General features: G+C 37.8%; 1 protein-coding gene across 1 annotated transcript in view; it reads left to right on the top strand.

Moving 5' to 3' along the window:
* ZNF407 (zinc finger protein 407) overlaps positions 1–21,975 on the top strand; it is a 352,657-nt gene extending 330,682 nt beyond the window's left edge. The window contains exon 9 of the mRNA XM_071554926.1: positions 19,492–21,975. Coding sequence (XP_071411027.1) covers positions 19,492–20,843 — 1,352 coding nt within the window. The 3' untranslated portion in view covers positions 20,844–21,975. The remainder of the gene's footprint in view (positions 1–19,491) is intronic.
* Positions 21,976–22,433: the final 458 nt, after the last annotated feature.

Consider the following 22,433-nt stretch of genomic DNA (forward strand, 5'->3'; position numbering starts at 1 on the left):
CTGTCAAAAAAACTCTGAATAAATAGAGGCTGTTAACTTAGGCTGATATCTGAGGTTATTTGGCGGCAATCAAGAACTCACAGCACTTCAACTAATGGGTTATGATCAGAAACTGTTCCTAATAGCCAGCTAGACGTATCTGAATATGAAGATTTCTATAATTTTGTTGTCAGCTTGTGATGTACTCTAGTGCTAATTATTTGGAACAATTATGTTTTCCTAATAACAAAAGAAGAAGCAGTGAATTAAGCAGGCTTACCTTCAGATCTTTAGATAACAGTTTAAATGCACTTGCCATTAAGAAATAACATTTCTTTTTCCTGTATGGAACCCTAATTATTGAAGGTGCTTGTCTTTTAAAAACTACTTCTACTTTTTTTAAGCATGTTCAGTGTGTCAGTTTACACTGATGACTTCCGTAACTCGTATTTTCTCAGTCTTAGGTTTGTGCCTGTACCTCCCATAGACTGCTTACTTCATTTGGTTATTCAAAAACCATAATTAGCGCAGTAATTAACATGTGGATCCTTCAAAGGAAGACTGTTAGAATCATGGGACGTCTCTCATCACTCTTACTGATGTATAGATGATAAAAAGACGTAGGTTGAGGTGACAACAGGATTTGTATTACTGCACATTATCCAGGCTGCAGGGAAATTCAGACAGGACTGTGGTCCATGGAGTCTTTCCTTCTGTAAAAAGTAATTATCCACACTGTTTCTATAATGTAACTAGGTGTTATCCTGCATTTGCAGCTGTCAAATCATTTGTTTTAAAACCATTATTTTATACCTTAGGAATACTTGAAAGTTTGGGGTTTTGCATGTTATCTTTTAACAAATTACAGAAGTGGGGTGCAGCAAGTGCAGCAATAAAAACAACAATAATAGTAATTTATATAAGCATAACAGATTCCTTCTTGACAGTTGATTTCAGAGATGTTTATGGTAATGTTAAGTTGATATAGTCGTAAGAGTGCTTTCATGAAAAACAGGCCAAATTTCATTTTATTTATTTTCCCCGGAGAAAATATATTTGTTTGTTTGCTTAAGATTTCAGATAAGCTGAATCTGTTGCGTTTTCAAGCCATAGTAAATCAGTTGTTGGTATGTGAGTTTCTGTATGGTTCACATAAATGTATTCCAGTGTTTCTCTGAGATGCTTATAGCCCATATTTTCATCTTCGATATACAATGTTTTAAATTAGCCCATTAAGGAAATTCACATTCTTTCATTCAGCCTTTAACTTTCTGTATATAGTGGTCCTCTTTTTCACATTCAGTGACATATGCCAGAAAAATTCAGTTTTTTACCCTACAGGCAGCCCGTGGGACTGGGATGAAATGGCCTCTATACATAGGGTATGACTTTATTTGCTAAAGAGGTTATTTGAAAAAGCCCTTAGGGTACTGCTGCCCTTTTGTCCCTCAAACTAGTAGGGTGAAAAATATAAAAGGAACTACACAGTAATCCCTTGTAGACAGGTGACCTTAAGCCAATTCTACACTGTAAGGTTTGTTTCCGTTTAAACTCAAAACAGACAAAGGAATAAAGCAAATTGCAGGTTTTAATGTGTTGCAGAAACATTGCCAGTTTTTTTCCGGAGAGTGGCTATCCAATATAGACAACTTTTACTGAAAATTCATAAAACTGAGTATTGTTCTATATCATTTAATTTAGCATTTTTAACAAAAATAGCATCTGAAGACTGATGGACTGACTGTTCATTTCAGGCAACCTGTTCAAGATTGTATTTTCTTTACCACTATTTAAATTCTGCAAGTACAGCCGAGCATAATTAAGCAAAAGTATACAGACTTTTTGTTTCATTATGCTAAAAATTAGTCAACATTAGGATGCACTGGAAAAACCAGCAATAAATTTGTCCTTTAAAGTTCTTTTTTCTGTTTGTTCTCGTGTTGGCAACTGATTGACATTAACAGTGCTATCATGAAACTGGATGTTACCACAGGGTCATGATCCCATTGCACGTGCACCATTTGGTGGAGCTGTGTCTGATACTTAAACCTGTGTTCATCCACAGTAGTTTTACAATGAACACCACAATGTTATTTTATAGAATGCAATCAGCTGTTATTAGATATGTACCATCCCAATTCGATCCTGCTTTTCAATAGACAGTCTTCAAAACACCATTATAAATTATGAACAGCAGCTCTAAACCCACTTCAGGATAGCCTCCCATAAGTCACAGGTGTGACATCACTGAGCCCTGGAATTAATAGGTGCCATGCCACTCCCTTGACTTATGAGTTTTTCAGAGGCTTTTAATTACTTTTGATTTTAAGCCATTCTGGCAGAATTTTGAAGGAACTCCACAGCAGCCTATTCTGAATGAAGTTGTTCTAGCAACATTTGGAAAATGAGCCACTCTGGTGGCTGAAGGAAAATGTTTCAGCCGTTCTTCACGCCTGGTAGTCTGGAGTGAGCTTAAAGAAAACAGCTTCTGTTGACTGCTGCAGGCACTTAGTCACTGTGTTCCCTTTCTGCATCGGGGGAGGAGCTGTGAAAATTGTGGTCAAATCCACATATTATATAAAATAAAAGAGAGAAAAACATCTGAAAAGTCAACAATGGCTTGAAGGGTTATCATGATGTCATCAACCTGATTTTAGGTATAGAAAAGCCATTGTTTCACATATGAGTGCAGACTTCATGTAACTGGAAAATAGAAAAGAAGAAATGCCTTCATTTATCACCTATCAAGAATAAGTTATAAATGATCACTGCTTAATCATCATTTAAAACAGTATTCTTTAGTATCAAAGCCAAAATCAGGATCTCACCCCTCACGCACACACACCAGAATGCACATATCATAGTATCAAGTTAACTCAGGTGTAAAGCTTTGTTCTCCAAACAGCTGAAGCTTCCTGTCATTGTTTATATGCACAAAACACACTTATTTCTCCATATGTTGGCACCATATTGGTGTTATCACCATAGCATTCCCTCCTCTTCAGATGATCTTTTGTTACAACATTTGTTTTTGTGAGGCAAATAAAATATAGTAAATGTAAACCAATTATTTAACCAAATTACTTTGATCGTGGGAAACTGACAATTAGTGTTACAGCTTCTTAGCAGTGAAATCCACACAATAGAGCAGACTGTGATATTCTGTACTGCAGTGTAAGTCGATGTAGTGCATTTATTTTGTGTAGCAAGCTGTGAGAGAGGAGAAGTGTGGGAGACAAGCAAAGTCCATCCTAATGAACTATTATTCCATATTTGTGCTATGTATTCTGAGTTGTTGAGTTTTTCTAATTGCTTGTTAATGTATTGGGACAGCTCTTCACAGCAACCTTGATGACTGATGTCAACACTTAAAGCATATATGTGTAGGTATGAGATAATCAGCTAATTAATCAATGAGTAAGAGACTTTCCAAACTAGCAACTGTAATTTTGATTTCTAGTAAATCCTGATGATGAATCAGTTATTTTGGTTACCTGTAATGGTTACCCACTTTAATAGTTTTAGCTTTTGCACATGAACTCGAGGAGAAGTATTTAAATTGTATGTGCTGGTGCACCCACATGATTTGGGTTTATTCTCAAACCTTGAATGCATCAGCCCTTCCATGAAATAGCTGTGAGTTAGGACAGCATTCTGGATATTGTCATGCAAATGAGGCCACCAAACATACCACTTTGCTTCAAAATTGCTCTTCCAGTGACAAGTCTCTTTTAAAACTGGAGCAGGGTTTTCCAAGCTAAGTGGGCAATGCTATCTATCCTCTGAGATCTACTTTCTAAAGTAAGTGCCTATATATGAAGTCCTAATTCCACATCTGAGTGCTCAGATTGGCACTTACAGCATACCCATATATCTCTGTCTTGGTTTAACCAGGCCAAACTCATTCTAATGCAGATTTAGGTGGTCCTTTATCCTTCAGTATTGTCTTTCTCCCACATTCATGCCGTAAAAAAACCCCCAGAAGATGCACTTAGGTCTGAGAAGTTGAGTTTGATATGGTATTCAGTAACTCTTAAAGCAAACATTTTGTAATGTATCACTTCAACCAGTACAAATTTTAATTAATGCTACAGCAACTTTTCAGCAGCCCTCAAGAACTTAGCCAATAGGTCATGAGGAAAAAACAAGTCCTCACCTGCCTCATAGTTCACAGAAAATATTTGTGATCAGAAGCTATTTCAGTCTAGTTTTGGGAACCAGCTTCAGAAATGATAAGAAAATGTGACATACATTTTCCTCTCTCTTTGTAACAAAATGAGTCCATCCTCAGTACTGCTTTCCACTGAGCTCATGAGAAAAGACGTGGGAAGAGCAACAGATTTAAACATAGTAACTATCCCAAGTGATTAAGGACTAGGTAGTTTTGTGAATCAATGGGGATTTTGTCCAAGTCCTGAATGTGGACACAATTTTAGTCTCAACCTCTGACCAGTATCATTCCATGTGCTGTGCACTGGAGGTAACAAAGCCATAGATACAAATCATAGGTCCATCACAGGAATGGACATACTTGATCTGCTGGTCAGATAAGTATTTGTATGGGGACAGTGAATACTGTAGCTACATTGTCAGTGTGGTGTTGCATGTTGCCTCATAGAAACAGGTTATGGTTTTTTGCATACAGGTTTGGGTATCTAATTCAAGGCACTCACATTTGAAAATGTAGATCTTCACAGCTAATTAGATCTTTTCGGTCATGCAACTCTATCCTCATGTGTAGCTTTCTTGGGATGACTGGCTAAAGTTAGGGAAAGGATTGCTTTCAAAGTTGGGCTTTCTGGTATTTATGACACATTTAGATGGTACCTTAACTGTGGAAACCAAACTGCCCTCAAACCATCCCAACATATAATTCTCTAAATATTTTAGATTAAAGTACTTAGTGTTGTTTGGAATGGATTCATATAAAAGAGACACCAAAGCATGTTGAGAAAGAGCTATTGCAGTTGCCCTTAATTTTTTTGTTGTTGTTGTATGCTACCTGCATTTTTTCTCAACCTCTTTTGGAGTGGTTAAGTAAAACTTGGTTTACATTTCCTTCTATTATAAATGCTACTTATACAAAAACTGGAGCAGATCATGATACAGCAAAGAACTTTTTATACGGCGTAGATTGTGCAGCAAAATAGTGCTTTATCAGCATTACATGCGTCAGTGAGGAATATTTTGCTGTTTTAGATCTCATCATTATGAGAAGAATTTATTCTCTAGATACAAAGATTTCACTGGAAACTATTAAGCTGGGCTGTTGTCATCTAACGAAAATGAAAACATCTTCATGATAATTGGATAAGGGGGTTTAATGAAAAACCCACACTATATATATTGTTTACCTACAACTCCAGAGATCTACTTTATCAGTGGAACGTGGTTGCATCACAGAAATAATGGGCAATCCTTTGTCCTTCTGTACTTAAACCCCTTGTCTGCAAACGTGATGCAAAGAGAAGGAGCTTGAGGTTTTGTAAAAATGAAGCACATGGTGTGACAGGCCCATCTGTGCCAGCTTTATAGAACAAAAGTGCCCAATATGATCATCCTTGCCTTTTGTTCCTCACAGTGCTGTTCAGATGGCAGTTTTTATGAATGCTTGCCGATAGAGTCTGCAAACCTCCATTTATCTGACTGCTCCCTCTCCTGTGTTGTCAGTTCTCAGTTGCACTGCTAGGTTCCCTACCCCCACAATTTCCTCTCTTTACCTGGCCCTTTTTCCCAGGCAAATCCAAGGTAGAACTTCCTAGCAATTTTCCAAGGTTCTGGGCTCAAAGACTAAACTAATTTATTTTTGAATTGCAAATCAAACATAAACTGCAAAGAAGCATTTAATCAGTTAGGAGAAGCAAGGGTATGGCTTGTTTAAGTCCCAGAATCCATAAACCTGTAATGATTTTATTATATTGGTGTCAGTTTTCATTATTTTCATAAATGGGTGTTCCCTGCTTAATGCACGATATTTGCATCAGATGAACCAATGAGTTTAAACACGGTTTGTTTTAATGCTTGGTGAATTTGCATTCAAATTCATCAGAAATAATTCTATTTGAAATCACACAGGGCTAAGCACAGTGGTTGTAAATCCATTTGAATTGAGATGCCAGAATCAGCCCATTAATCTACAAATCTACAGTATAATTTTTGTATGGTTGGTGGTCTTTTGTTCTGTTTTTTTTTGTGACGAAGAAGAGGGGATAGCAAGTGCATGTGTGGGAGGGGAAGTGGTTGGGGAGGTTGTGATAAATGGACCAAGTGGGAGTATATCTTTAGGGAAACCACCCTGTGAAAGGAATATATGAAAGGCCAAAGACGATGGCTTAAACATGTCTATCACTGCCACTTGAGGTAGTTGCACAAGGAGAAAGGAAGTCTCTCAGATAAGCAGGTTTCCTAATATTTAGGAGATCGAGTTTGGCGTCAGCACCTTCCATTGGTCTTCAGAGCAGAGTTCACCCCGAGTTTGGAGCAGCACTGTAGCCTGTGTTTAGTATTTATGTCCTCTTGCTATACACTTTTGTTAGCTTGGATTTTTCTATTTTCTGTTCTTATAAGAGAATGAATAAATGCAGCAAGGTTCACCTCCAACAGAAACAGGCTCTTTTTGGAAGAAGTGGAGAGGGCTGTATTATAGCAAAAAGTGCTTCATTTCTTGATAGCTGCAGAAGAAATCTGTATTTCTTTCAGTGCCTAGAGAATAGTTTTAATTCCTACGTTCTTAAATAGACTGAATTGTCTGCAATTAAGATGTTTGTTTAAGCTGATAGTTACCAGATTTGAAGATAAATATATCATTGTCTGTGAGCGCATTGTATCTATGAGAGGGATTACTCTCTAAGAATAAAGGTTTGTCAACATTTTCCACACTGCACATTCTTCTTAAATGTAGTAATGAAGTTTTTTTATAAAATAAAAAAAAAAGAAAAAAATGTAAGTAATACATATAAAAAATATAAAAATGTACAGTTATCCATAATGTACTTCAGCCTTTTAAAAGGAATGTCTATTCATTTATTTGAATAGGTGACAATCAGTCTGAGAGAGTTGTATTTGGCTGAGGACAAAAGTGATTTTTAGCTAAGTTTGTGTCTGCCTTCCTCTGGGAACTAAGCAGTTCTGGTTTGGCCAGCAGTCCTGGTTTGTGAAGCTGAAATTAAGGAATCTGTTTTGAACGGCTTAGACTGGGGCTAACTCAGGGTCCAACACAGAAAAGCATTTAAGCCTATGCTTAGCATTAGCTATGTGCTTATTTCCCTAAAGGTCTAACTACAGGCCCCTTCTTATGCACTTGCAAGAACTGCGATGATCAGGAAGTCTGCCATCTGACATCTGTGAAATGAGCTGGTAGACTTGAGTCTTGTTCATAATGAACCAGTTTCCATCTCATAAAATTCTGTAATTGCAGATGGTATCAGTGGACACCTATGACAATCTCAGCAGAGATTGCAGCCCGGCATTCCTCATTATAGGATACATGGACACTGAGCTCCTCTCTGCTCATGAACATGGGGTTGATTCATTGACAGGGCATTATCAGGAAAATTGCAGTGATGTGACTAGGGCTTCGCGGTGGGTAAATGGAGTACCTCAACTCTTGGAGTTGACAATAGGCTCTCCTAAGAAATGATAATGCTGTGATTGAGGCATAAAGCTGGGACTCAGCACACCTGGGAATTCTTGTGTGACCCTGGCAATGCACTTCTTGTTGTTTTTCGCTTCTCTGCCTGAAAAGTTAGAATAATGCGTTTTTCATTTTACGGTGTTATTCAGTGATAAATATATTTCCAATTGTGAGCAATTCAGGAGATACACTTTTAGCAGCACATAGGTAGATAAATGCTATTAGATTTTAAATGTGTTCAGTTTGCATTTGCATGTTCGTGTGCCTAGGACTAGTGGAAAGCAGGCCAATTTTATTTTGCTTCCTAATGCTGCATTAAGGAAATCAGCTTTAGGCAGAGAGATCTAAAAATCTTGTGTCAAATTCACGTTATTGTGAAAGCTATTAAAAAAAAAAAGTGAAATAAGAAAAACATTAATTTTGGACTTCTTTTAGATCGTTCTTATAGACAGTGATATAATTTTTGTTCTATCTGTGTACATTTTCATATGTGTATTTTCTTTTTCTAAAGAAAATAGTACAATTCAAATAGCCTCAGAGTCTTTTTATTTCAGTAGAAGCACTCAAATAGTGTTTTAAGGATACTTAAGACACACTGAAAGAAATGGTGAACCTCAGTGGGTTTTAAAAACCTGAAACATATACCAAAAATTATAGCTACAAAATCTGTAAGTAAGCCTGACCTGGGACTTGTAGCAGCTGTTTCAACCTGAAAGCTCTTTAATCTGCACATATTTGAAATAAAAACCCACAATGAGTCCTACGCGATTTGTCTGTCACATGCCAGAAGTTAGGAAACTGTTAGTTCACTAAACTACAGTAGCTGGAAAAAGAGAAAGTATTAAAAAATAGGTAGCTGAAATAAGAACCTTTTAACGAAAGTGTCAGTAGGAACCGTTGGTTTCTTAGTGGTTTTGCAAATCAAACCTTCCAGATATGTAGTTCCAGGCTTCTGGGGTGTTTATTTTTTGATGGGGGTGTTATCTGGCCTCTGTTCTGTCACATATCACAAGCTTTACTGCTTTCACAGAAACTATCATTACTTCCTTTGAAATTTTCTGTACTGAAACAAAAAAAAAAGTGAGCCGTGTTCCAGCAATAGCAAAAGCATTTAGGCTCCACTTACTTTACTACTAATGATGCTGTACCAGGTCCTGCGTAACAGCAGATTATGGAGTGTATTCAGTGCACTGTGCATCATGCTGCAGACAAGTATACTAGAAACCATTGGGTTTTTAAACCACTTGGCATCATCTGGTTACTAAGCATGATTTGGCTTTGGTTTGAGAAAGATATAGATAACAAATCTTTGAACAAGTGCTATCAGAATTAAGGGCTAAGTGGCATTTAAAATATTTTAGAAAAATGTGATCATTAATTAATTTTAAAATATTCCCTCTTTTCCTCATAGTCTAAGTTGGGTCTCAGGAAGGAAAAACATAAGAAGAGCTAACGAAATGACCTGACAGGGTGGCAGTGTTTGTTTACTAGTCCATATTTGACTAGGATTCATACTTCATAGGATTGATAGTCATTGCAAATTCTTTGGCTTTTTAAGACTTAAGGCCACAGTCTTGGGTGACCTTTAGTTCAGAATGGAGTTGTTTACAAAAGTTAACTAAGTAGTTACTGAAGAATCTCATGCCACATTTCAGTGAACTGTTCTGAGATAGATTTGCAGTATAAATGGTGATGAGTCAGGTTAAATCATACTCCTAACTACTGTACCTCCTATTTATCCCATCTGGGAGCTTTGTCACCCTGGCACCTGGAAGTGGACAAGTAGCTGAATTGGCTTTCTGTTGTTCACCACGTCTAACCGTCTTCCTGCAGTATAACAGGAATATTCTGGTCTTTCATCAAAATCAGATTGTGCTTATTCAATAGAGACAAAAAGTTTCTTTCCTCTCCAGTATTTGCAGATTATGTAGCCAGAATATGTGCACTTAAACCTTCAATATTTGCATTCAAGTCAACCTTCTAATAGTTCTTATTTCACTATTCTGAATGTTCTTTAGTCAAGATGTCTTCCCTAGAGAGGTCAAGACATAATTTAGTTGTATCCATACCAGAACAATGTGCAGCAGACGTGCCTTTGAATGTGCAATTAAAAATTGCTTTGGCCTGTTTTCTTTTCCTGTTTTATGTTTCATAAACTCACATGTAATTTGATGAACACTGTCATTCTTTAAATTTCTTCAGCATTACAGTTCTCAAGGGACTCCTCTCTCACTGAATATTATTTTTGCATATTTACTTTCTCCACAAGTGCTAGTACGCAGTAGCACAAGTTGAATCTTGCCTATTTTCATATTTACTTATGTTACATCTGTTTTTTCTTTGTATTGATGTTAACATTTCCTTCCAATTTACTATTAGCTCCATATGCCATCTAAAAGCTGTTGATTTCTACCTCTAGCTAACCAGCAATTTGTTAACAGAATGGTATGGAAATTATGCAGCTCTTGAACACACAGCTTTGCAGCCAAGTGGAAGCAACTTGAGCAAGGAATTTCTGAGCACTTTGGCAGACCTGCAGTGCAACAGTTTACTTTGCACTTCGCATGGAGCCCAGGCACGCAGACCATCCAGCGTAGGTGTGCTCAGTGATGGCTCAGGAAGCACCAGCTTTGGTGTCTTCTGTCTTGTTTCATCTACTTGCTGCCTAGTGCTTTCTGAAGCTGGAAGTGGAAGACAGTGCCTGTAAGTGCTACTCTATCAATAGCACTGAAAATGTATTTCTGTCAGCAGAAGGGTCAATTATATGAACAACTCTTCCTTTGAAGATATTCTGGAAACATGCTGCTTCCATCCTTCACCAGAGGTGAATCATGAAAAGAAGACTTTGTCACAAACGCGACCCTTGAAAGTGGTATAAAAGTTACCCTTCTCTCCAGCCTCTGTTTCACATCCCTCCTCCCAGAAGCAGCATGTCCCCCTGCTTCACACTTCCTGAGTAATCCCAGCATTGCTGCTAAGCCTGTGACACACTGAGCTAAAAATCAGCATGTGTTTCAACACTCGTCATTTTGGGCATGATAAGCCTTGATGCTGTTGGTGCCTCAGGAGGAGTGAGGGGCTAGTGAAGGGGAAAGCCTGTGCATTTGTACCTGTACCACCTATAACCAGCCCTGTTCCCTCTCCTCAGATGTTGTTTCCCTTGCACTGAGACGTGAGTTTTGGAGTGAGAAGTTTGGGAACTGCCTTCACAATTGAGTCACCTTTATCTTATGCCATGTACCACTGGCAGCTGTACTGGTGGCTGATCCTATATCGTGGTTACACATGTAAGGCTGAAGCATCTAATCATGTTGGTGTTTTTTTTGAAAACACAAGTTTGCATGACCTACAACTTTCAGACTAAATTATTATAGTGCTCCTTTCCAGCTGTAGATCTATGGCAGAAATACTTAAATATTATTTGCCACTGGCATTACACTTGATGCTATAAAAGCAAAGGAGAGATCTTTCTCCACTGAAAACCTGTAAAGTGAAAACTACAAAGCAAAAGCTTGTTTTCTTCTGAAACTAGTTGTAATGCTCTCTTCCTCTCACTGTATCAAGCTTTATCTCTTGAATGAATGTGTGTCACTCCTCCGGTTTCCTTTCCTACATTCCCAAGAAGGTGAGAGACAAAAAGGAAGATATAAACTGTACATCAGTGCCTAGATAAAAACCTGCAAAATTAAGGTATGAAGTTTGCCCTTTTTAGCAAAATTAGCCAATCTCATATTTGCCCAGCATAGCTCCTTCTTCCTTGGCAGTTTATTGCTTCTAATATACGAATCAGGGCTCATTCCAGTATGATTTTGATGAAGTCCACAAAAAAGAGAACAGTCATCTACTCCAAAGCTTTGGATATTGAAACAGAATATTTTTTTCAAGATAAGATAATGCGTTAATTGCTTACTTATTAGATGAACATTAGCTTTTGATACAAGCCATTCTACAGACACCTGACACCTTGCATGCTGAGCAATCCTGTCCTTGAAGTTACTGTAGTGCACAATGATCAGAACTTGTCGCTGATGTTTTGTTAGCATTTACTAGCAACATCTTGACAGAGGGTGACCTCTAGTACTGTCTCTAAATATTTTCAATTTACAGACTCAAGAATTTTTGCTGCCTTTGCCTCTCATTCTTTTGAGGAGGTCAGCCCTTTATGAATTTGCCACAGGAAAGAAGTTCAAAATACCCTATGTACTTAAAAAGCTTAACAGGAATATAGCCACAATGAACACATAACATACATACATAAATTTTAATATTTATAGAAGAAATTCATGTTGGTTTAAGTGTACACAAGCAGCTGCTGTCATTTGTCTATGAGCAGATGTTAGACCTCCGAAAGCTTCGCTGATAATTAAAATACTAACAGTTAGTGTTTTATCCCAGCTGCAGGTTCTGTTTACTGTAAATTTGATTTTAATGGTGCCTCTGTGCAGTTATTGAATAGAGGTTTGTTTTCTACTATACATGCAAAAGTGTCTACAATGAAGACAAATGGTTATTTCTCATAATTTACTCTGGAAAGATATGAATATACACTGTAACACAGTTGAGTTTATAAATGAAATACAGATATGACTATCACATTTGAAATGGTAGTTTCTGCTGTCTAAACTAACAAAAAGAACTAAGGAAACTTACTATTTGTAGTTATACCAAAGAATTCCCCCTAAAAACTGCTGTGCTTTTCAAATGGGTTGAGACATGCCCTCGAGCAAAGAACAGGTGTTTCTTTTTACTCAAAGGGCGCATAAATCAGAATAGATAAATACAGAGAATCACGATACTCATATTTGATAGGTATGCTGAAGAATATAATTTCTGCTTGATGGTTTAATAACGTGATGTTTTATTTTAGGTATCCCTTACAAGTGTCTGTTCTCTTTAGTGGGTATATGTGCATCAAACATTAGGGAAGGCCAGCCATTTTCAGAATTGTGAATCCCAAGGGCCTGATTATGCAAACACAATGCATAATGCAAGCTACCGTGTTTAGTCCCTTTGAGACTATTGAGGCTAACTATGGCAGTAAGCAGTACACTTGATAAATAAATGTTTATAAAACCAGGATCTAAATGTATGTATTCTTGAAAAACAAAAACTCTTTCTGAGATAATAATGACTAAAAGAGGGTTTTTTGACAAAGCCATTGCTGTCTGGGACTAGACCTTTTTGGGAAGTTCAGACAATTTTCCTTATGAGCAGAGTTTGTGGGTTTTTTTTCCCCCAGTTTTCTCATATTAGTGTTATTATTTTTCATGTTCTATTTTCTGTCTGCCTAGGAAACAGAAATCTCTGGTTTTACCAAGCACAATCAGAACACCTTGAAATTGTGATTCTGATTTAGAAGTACTAAAAATGCACTTTCCAGTTGCACCGCAGGGGATAGAACAGAAGGAGTGCATTCGTAACATCAATGTCAGTTGTTCCAAACTGAGGGCCAGAGTAGCCTTTGAAGCTGGCCTGCCAAGAAATGTCCAGGCTGGCTATCCTCATCTCAACCTGCTAAATTGCAGTGGAAGAGATAGCTGAAATACTCCAAAGACATTCCTGATGCTGCTTACCCATATAGGTAATTGCTGTATATGCCACAGTAGGTTTTTGCTCACACGTCAGAGTTGAGAAAAGCCTGCACTGTGGCAAGCAGGTGAAGAGAAAAAGTGGTTTACAAGAAAACCAGGTACTGTGCAGGTTGGGCAGTTGTAGATTCTGCACGTTAACGCTGTGCATGTTTGCCATGATCAGTGGGAGTTCTGGTATGTATACATTTTATTTGCATAGCTGCTGTAACGCTGGGCTCTATAGTGTTCATTTTTGACCTGGAGTGCAGGAAAAGAGAAACTGAAATTTTTCACAGAGAAGGCCTTTCCCAGAGGTTAATTGGACAGTGGAGGGAAACTAAACCAAACCAAACAAACTGCCTAACTGAATGGCTTGGCTATTTATTTTGGTGATTGTTTTTTCTTTTTGTGGCTGTTGTCACAATTCTGTAAGTTGTGGAAGGTAAAAATAGCAAGCAGGAAATTTCAGTCTGTTTTTCAAAAGGAAAAAATGGTACAAAACTACTTTCTTTTGCATTTTAAGAAGGCTAAAGGACAGCTCCTGCTTTTTAAGATACCCGGAGTGTTAAAACTTCATCCTTTATTCAAGCAGTTCTTAGGAGACCTTGAAGTTTCCAAACATGATTAAATGCTTAAGGACAAAGCTAGGAGCTAAGGATGTTTTAAGTTTCAGTATTGAAGCATGGCATTACTGTATTTTAAGTATAAAATGAACTATGAACGTTGTCTGGGAATTGGTGATATTTTTTGTTTCTTTAATTTTCTTTTTACAACAATAATTTATTGAAGGGGGGAAAAGCGTTGCTATATTGGTAATCTCTTGAGATTTATGTTCTTTGTGTCAGTGGTGGATTTTTTTTTTATGACTCTTAGGGAGCTGTTTAAGTCTCCTATAGGTGTACTTATTTATACCACTTTACTAACATTTGCTGCCTTTGTGGACTTAATAGTTGTAACAGGGCCCTTTTGGATTGCTGATTTATTTCACTTCTCGTTTTGACCCATTGTGTTTTCTTTCCTTCAACAGAAGACATGAATGAGCCTTCACAACCTCTTATTTAGTAGCTTAACAAGCTGGTTTAAAAAATGCTGGCCCATGCATTGCTTGCACATAAAAGCCTTACAAATGATAAAGAATAGTTTTTACTGTGGTCAAGGAACAGAGATCTGAAAAATGCATTACTATCATGGCCTCCAAAAATCAAGATAACACCAAAGTTTTGACATTATGCCACAGTTGTTAGGCTGCACTTAATTGAAGTAGAGATCATTACAAAAATAATTGAAAGAAAAAAGAGCACAAGCTTGTAACTTGATGAAGGCTCAAGTTATTACCTTATGAATGTGAATGGTGGACTTACCATACCATTGAAAATATTGTGCTGCCATGTAGACAATATCTTTTAAAATAAGAAAATCAGTTGCTCGTTCAAGTGATTTTAGATGTAAGTGGAATTTTTTGTATCTTTCAAATTCCGTAGAGGTTGTATTTAATTGAAGGAAAAGATGTTTCATTGCGCTCACAATTTTAATATTAATTGCATTTTAGTAGATACAAAATGTTTGTTTGTGTCAATAAATAACGTACCTAATCACCAAAGTATGAAAAATGAAGTGTTGCTGAATAGGGGGCTATAATCAGGCCTCCTAGAACTTTTACAGAAAAGGAAAAATAGCTGTTTTAAGCTTGCTGTGTAAATGCAGATCATTTCTGTCGTCATAATAGATTATTTCATTTATGACTTACTGCTTTGTCCTAAAGGTGCTCCTTGTGAAGGATGTCCTCAGCCCAACCTCACCACACACAACTGCTTGCTAAAAGTTTGGGGGAAGGATTAGAATTCTAAAGAGTCTGCTGCCTGAGAGCAAAGTGGTGCTTTACATATAATATTCGCCCAAATTTTCCTAGTGCATTAAGTGTTCCTTTCTGAGACAAGTCTCCTTAATGCCATCTTTATCTGCTACACGATGCATGAAATCTACTTTCTGTTTTAGAACTGCAGCTGACCCCCAACCCCATGAGTGGCGCCACAATGTGACCTTTCTATTGTCATCAGCTTTCATTCTCCTGAAAATTCTATGAATTTTTATTACAAGTTTCTTTAAACCAAGCTGAGGCTTCAACAAATTACTTGACACAGATGAGATGAAGTTGTTGAAGTAGTGTTAGATAAGTTTTACAGCCAGCATGTGTGCTGCTGAACAGTACAAAGCCAGTGTCCTACAATGTCATACACCAGTAACTGCTGAGCCTACTATTGGATAAATACATCATTTTATGGAACATTGATTGTTCTATAAACCCAATGGAGTATTATGCTCTATGATCAAACCATTTAGATTGTGTGTAGAGCACAGAAAATGCCATATTCAGGATGGTACTAAAAGTGCCATTTGTGTATTTTATGGATGTCATTACGGGGGAAACTTCTCTCTGTAGGCCCTGTTTACTGCAAAATTTTTTAGTCTGTAATGACATTTTTCATTCACAACGTATGCCTTCAAGAGAGGGGGCCCTTGTTTTATTTGTTTCATTCGAGTTTACTGCACAAATCCTGTACATTTTAATTAAATGTAAGCTTAACGAAAGAATAACGTATTTATTCTGTGGGGAACAAATGATGACAGTAACAAAAGAATAAAACAGACGTACAAAAGGAAGTCAGGTATTGAGTAAGAGAGAGGGGGAAAAGGTACTAAGCTCTATTTGCAGTTTCCCAGAAGCACATTAAACATCAAAGCAGTTCTTTTAGCCCTATTTCAGGAGTTTGTGGTCTCAGAGAATTAAAATAACCTGCAAATATGGATTTAATGTCTAAAATATCCTGACATTTTCAAATAAAAAACTAACAGTCGCTCAGGTCTCCAACTGATAAATAATGGCTCTGCTGAAATGACAGACTTCTTGGAAAGAAACCAATTCTGTGATCATTGCACTCCTAGATATGAAACACCTCCTTACAAATTGTCTGAGTATGAGCTCTCATATCATTATATTTTGTCATTTTAATACCTATTTGTGTATCTTTTTAATTTGCCATGACATGCAATCAGCAACAAGTCCACTTTCCCTAATATTAATGTGGGCTTGCATTGCAGCTTATGTTTGCCGTGTCAGCCAACACTTACCCCTTCTCTTTACCCATTTTTAGAGGGAGCGAGAGGCAGGCTGGATTTACTGGGACAGCATGATTTGTTGCTACATACAGTCAAATAATGTGACATGTTCCTTAAATACTTAAAAATTCCTACAAATGTTGTGTTGGATAGCAAAGCTTCATTATAGAAATACCAGCTAAGCCTCAACGTATGTTATTTTCTAAATATCTTCCCTACTTCCCTGGCTTTACACTATCAAAACAAAAGAAAACCAGTAAAATCTGCAATTCATATTTACCATGAAAAATCACTAAAATTGAAGCTGATGTTCCTAGTGAATTCTTGGTCATAGTCCAGTTAAAATTTAAAGTTACAGTAGATTCACATTAGTTTAAATGACACTTGAACTTCTACACAGCTCAACATTAATTCATTATAGTTGAAATGGAAGAATCTTCAGTGGGTGAATCTTTTACAATCTGATTGAGGCTGTTACATTTTATAGGAGCCATTTTTCAAAGCAGTACTGACAGCACTCGAAGTTATTAAATTGCTGAATCAAAAGATGGACCTGCAATCGCATTTATGAACTGTGATGGAATAGCTGGGGTTGCACTGAGCTGAGGTTAAGATGTTGGTGTAGTTAAGCTTCATCACACCCCTTAGTGACAGCAGTATTTACCCATGTAGTTTACTTTAATGGTCAGGAAGTGGCTTAACTCACCTCTGGATTCAAATAGATTAAGTAAGCAGTCAGAATGGCATAATTATCAGTGCTGCGAGGGATTCACTGGATAGCTCTTCACCCAGGAGACTTCCCATTCAATTCCACAGTAAAGACTGGAGTTGCACAGATTCGCAGGCGCAGCATTTATTTGAGGAGATGAAAAAAGGGTGAATTTCCTTTTTCTTTCCCTTCCCCAGACCAGAGCTTCTCCTCAACACAGAAGATGCTGTGTCCCATAAATAAATTATCATGATCTTAGGGGAAAGGTGTCATGATTTTACTGTGTATGTGTGAAAATTATGATCGTAGAGTTATTTGGATTTTGAAATCCAGTAGAAAATGCATGATTTGTAGAGTTATTTTGATTTTGTGCCACATCACTGCCAGACTCCTCTTTTATCATGTCAACAAAGCAAGATTCCTGAGAGAATTAATTACTTCTACTCCATTATAAAATGTGGAGGAGCTAAGATAATTGTCATTTTATGTTGATTTCCCCTTCCTCTTTTTCTGCTCTTTGGGGGGTCTTGTGAATGTCAGTGCCTACAGAGAGCACAGGAAAATTGAGGGTAAGAACCAGTGTACCACAGTAAGCTTCCTTCTTGCTTACTCCTGATAAAATGTACTTCAATTGCATGTGCTAGATTTATCATGCAAAGTCCCCTGGAAACACTCTAATGGTTTAAATTGTTAATTTTCTTTTCCAAAGATAACCTGCCTTGAAAAATAAGATAAAGAAAGTTGTATAACATCAGTTTAGACTTGTGAAGGTGATTTGCAGCCTTTCAGCTTGACAAAATTATTTATTGTGATTCACAGTACAGTTCACCACCAGAAGCTTCATAATAGAAAATAGATAGATAGATAGATAGATAGATAGATAGATAGATAGATAGATAGATAGATAGATGGATGCCATTATAAGAGCTCAGTCTTTTAAGCATTGATGTTATTCTGGAATATTAGCTTGATATGCACATTAGCATACCAAGTTGCTACAGGCTCCAAGGTACTCAGTCTTGGAGTAACACAGCTTCTAAGTGTGAACTTACCTTTAAGCAAACAAGTCTGGTTTTTCAGAACCCATTTTAGTTCTCTGGGGGACCATGGCCTGACAGCTCTGTGCTTTGGGTGAAAGCAGTTAGACCAGCTTTGGTATAATTTTCGTGGTCTCTTGAGTTCAATGGAACACATTGTTCACTGGAAGTGGCTTGGAAAGTACAGTGCTAGCCTGAAATTTGACTGTAAGACTCGGGATTTTTTCTTGCCTGTTTTATCCTAAGCAAGCAATGGCATAGCTATTTGTGTTACTGATAAAGTGCTACACCTGTAATTCCATAGATGTGATTTCAGTTTGTGTAGGTGAATTTAAACTGGAGCATGGATGTGGGTAGTCTCAGCAGCATGGACTTAATCAGCTGTTCCACAGCCTACCTGGCATTAGACCCTCACATCATTCGCAGTGTCCAGGACCCACTCTTGTCTCGGTGTGCACTGGGTGTGGCCCGAACTTGCTTCCCAGCACATGCAGGAGCTGCGTGGGTGCTGGTGAGTGGCACTGCCATGGAAAGGCAGGGAGTACTAGAGCTGTCCTTCCATGGATATTCACAAAGCTGGTGGTCACAGGTCCTCTCAGTTACATCCTCCCAAAAACACACGAGGCCATGCTTGGAGGATGGTGGGCATGATTTTGTACAGCTGTGGGCACCATTTGCCTTGCTGAAGCTTTATTGTTAGTGGTGAGAACTGAGAAGGAAACCTTTAATGATGCAAAAACAGAGCAAGTGGCAGAGCAAGTAGTTGAAATATGGAAGTTACAGGCATTATTGTTTGTTAATTGATTTCATGCAGTAATAATTAGGAAGTGTAATTGAGGTTTCTCTGGATGATATTGTATAGAATATCCTGCTGAGGGTGAGAAAGCTAGTGAGTGTTTTCTGCAGGTAACTAGGCTAGTGACTGAGTCACTCAGGTGTGCTGGAGAAGATTCTGGGTGGGAAATGAAGACAAAGACAATGGCATCAAAATGACAGCATGGCAATTACCTTGCCAACAAAAAGCAGGGTATCGAGATGATCAGCCACAGTTTTTCACACCCAGACATGTTTAATGTAATATACGATCCTAAAATTCATTACTGAAGTACTGAAATATCACCAATAGGATCTTCTATAAAAGGTGTGTTAATGGATTTTAACTTTACTGTATTTATCTTGTCTTTTTTATATAGGATATTTTTAAAAACACATTTAAATTGTTAATAAGATTCAGAATTGTTAAAATTTGCAACTATTTCAACCTGTAAGTATATTATTTGAAAAACATGCAAATTGGCTTTGTTCATTTGCTCATTTTATCTGTGTTTTCTGCCAGTGAAATCTAGAAATTGTCAAGGATTTTTTTTCTGTTTAAGCTAGAATTTGTTAAAGTAATGAACTGATATTTGCCATGATACCATGTTAACAGCATGCTTTGTCTTATAGGCATTGTGTCCAAGTCCTATGAGTGCCGTCTGAAGGGACAAGGAGCAACCTTTGTGGAAACTACGAGTCCTTTTACTGCAGCAGCACTGGGAGAAGTTTCTCCAGTTAAGGAGAAGGTCTTTCGGGGCAGTAGAAGACAGCCACAGTCACCTGAGGAAGTTCAGCAATTTATTATTATTCAAGGATATGACAGCGACTTTGCCATTGATGCCTCTGTGGAAGAAACAGCCGCGGCTACCCTTCAGACATTGGCAATGGCTGGTCAGATGGCCAGGGTGGTCCACATCACAGAGGATGGGCAAGTCATAGCTACAAATCAGAACGGCTCACATGTGAGTAGTGTAGTTCCTGGGCAGATACTTACCGAGCAGTTAGCAGATGGTGCAACACAGGTGGTAGTGGTGGAAGGAGCAGGAGCTGATATGGAGGACGCTGTTCAAATAGACGCGGTTCCTGACTCCAGTAGCACTGTACTGCAGCAGATAATGCAACAAGAAGTTTTAGATGCTTCTGAAGCTACAGTCCATCCTTCAGAGTCCTCCTCGGCATTAGATGCCCTGCTTTGTGCTGTAACAGAGCTGGGTGACGCAGAAAACAAATCTGGACTCCTCGACAGAAGCAGGTCTAGTCACAAAGATTTCTTGCAATTGCCAAACCCAGAGATGCCCAGCATTCCTAGTGATGCAGAGGGACAAGAAATACAAATGTTCCATGAAGTTCAGGAGACTCAGGAAGATACCAAACCTATGGAGGTAGTGACACAGGTCATGCACCCATCGGCTATAATTGCATCTCAGGAGAGAGCTCAGGCTGCTTTCAAGAATATGGTCCAAGGAGTATTACAGTTTGCTGTGTGTGATACAGCTGCAGCCGACCAGCTGATGAAAGAAGGTGTCACTCAGGTCATTGTAAATGAGGAAGGGACTGTGCATATGGTAGCTGGAGAAGGCTCTCAGATAATTATGCAGGAAGCTGGTAGCCACACGCTCAGTGTCCAAAGTGAACACATGGATTTAGTTGAGTCAAATGGGCAAATATCACAGATTATTGTCACTGAAGAATTAGCTCAAGCCATGGCTCAGGGCTCTGATGGTGACTTCTCTGAAGGTGCAACCCATTACATCGTCACAGAATTGCCACCAGACATGCAGGATGAGCCTGGTGTGTACTCACATGCTGTGATAGAGACAGCTGGGTCTCAAGACATTTTGCAGTCTGGTACTGCTCTAAAAGCAGAAGCTGTAAGCCCTGATACAGCAAGAGAGCAGTTGACAAGCATGGTCATTTATACAGAGGGTGGCTCACAGGTAATTCAAGACCAGAGAGATTATAACAAAGTGCAAGAAGCATGAAGAGCCTCACCTCTTAGGCTGGATGCAGGGCAAAACTGGGTATTACCAGAATCATGGAGGCACTGTATTCCTGCAATGTTGTCTGTAAAGCCTCCTCAGTAGAACATCCTGTTAGCCAGGTAGCAAATACGGACCCTGCAAGAAGTGAAGGTCAGCTAATATGAGGAGTTCACTGGGAAGGATTGTACAATTTTGTTACAATAGCTCTAAGAATTACTATATGGGATTATTATAAAATGAGCATATTAGGGTACAAAACAGGATAAAAAGCTCCCCGCTCAAAGTAGGAATTGTTCTGTTCAGTGCTTTCTTTGTTAAATGTTGTTTTATCTCAGGGTAATTCCCTGCCTTCTGTCCTTTTTCTGTAACATAATCACGGGAGTAAAATAATTGCACTTATATGTATATTTTGTGAACAGATAAATATGCGAAAAATAGAAACCCCACAATAACAAGGCGAACAGATAAGCTTACATAAAGTCTTCAGTACCCCTTCTTCATTTTAAAGAAGAACAGGTAACATTTTTCTTTCTAAAATCTTACTTTAAAACATCCTTGGCTAAAAATGTGTTGTCAAAATAAGGACTTTCTGCATCTAAAATGAAAGTTTTCATAGTAGTTTACTCTTTCATGGTATCACATAAGACTTTCCCTGAAGAAGAGCTCAGAAAAGCTACACTTCAGAAAATCCTTTATTATACATATTCGAGAAGAGCTCAATGCCTGTAACTTCCACTTAATTTTAGATGAGAGTCCTACATAAGAAATGTGCATTTTTGAAAAAAATATTGTCACTGTCAGTGTTTTGCTTTTATTATAAATAGTGCTTCATATAAATACCATTTTGCAGTTCATTTTGTGAGCTACTTCTGAAATGTTACGGGATTTTTAAAGAAAATTCTGACATTGACATTAACAAGTAGGGGGGAAAAAAGGTGACCTTGTATTTCTTGCTTAGTCCAGAATGTCAGTTATTTGCTTGTGGATATACTGCAATTGTTCAATACACGTTCATGTTGAAAAGATTTGTTTCATGATAAAACTGCTTTTGTTTCTTTAGAAAAATTGTAAAATATAAACTGGCAAGATTTGGGGATTATTTTTTTTCTTTCAAATAAAATGTTAGCATTAAAATGAAGCATCATGATTTTTAATATTAAACAATGAACAGAACTGACATTCAGCAGGAGCAGACAAACGCTATCTGTTATGTCTGTGCATTTTCTCTTTTCTCTTTTCCTTTCTCGAGCTCAGTAGATAGATAAAGATAAAAGAATCTAATTTCTGAAGTGTGCCTCATGCATGCTTAATATAATTGTGTAAGTGTTTAGGGTATAAGCCATGCTGACTCTAGAGATAACTGGGTTTCCTATCATGTTTAATATCTTTTAAAATTATCAACTATAAGAAAGTTGGGGTGAGGCAAAACAATAGTTCCTTCCTGAAGCAACTGTTTAAAAATGTATTTTCTAATAGGGCTGCTGAAGAAAGGTGCTTCATTCTGGGGCTATAAGGTTCTGCTGTCTTTTCATCTCTTATTATTTTTTAATTTTATTATTTTCCAATAAGTGAGGTTGTGTCTTTGTCAAA

Source organism: Pithys albifrons, chromosome 4 (genome assembly GCF_047495875.1).
Source record: "Pithys albifrons albifrons isolate INPA30051 chromosome 4, PitAlb_v1, whole genome shotgun sequence".
Classification (NCBI taxonomy): Eukaryota; Metazoa; Chordata; class Aves; order Passeriformes; family Thamnophilidae; genus Pithys; species Pithys albifrons.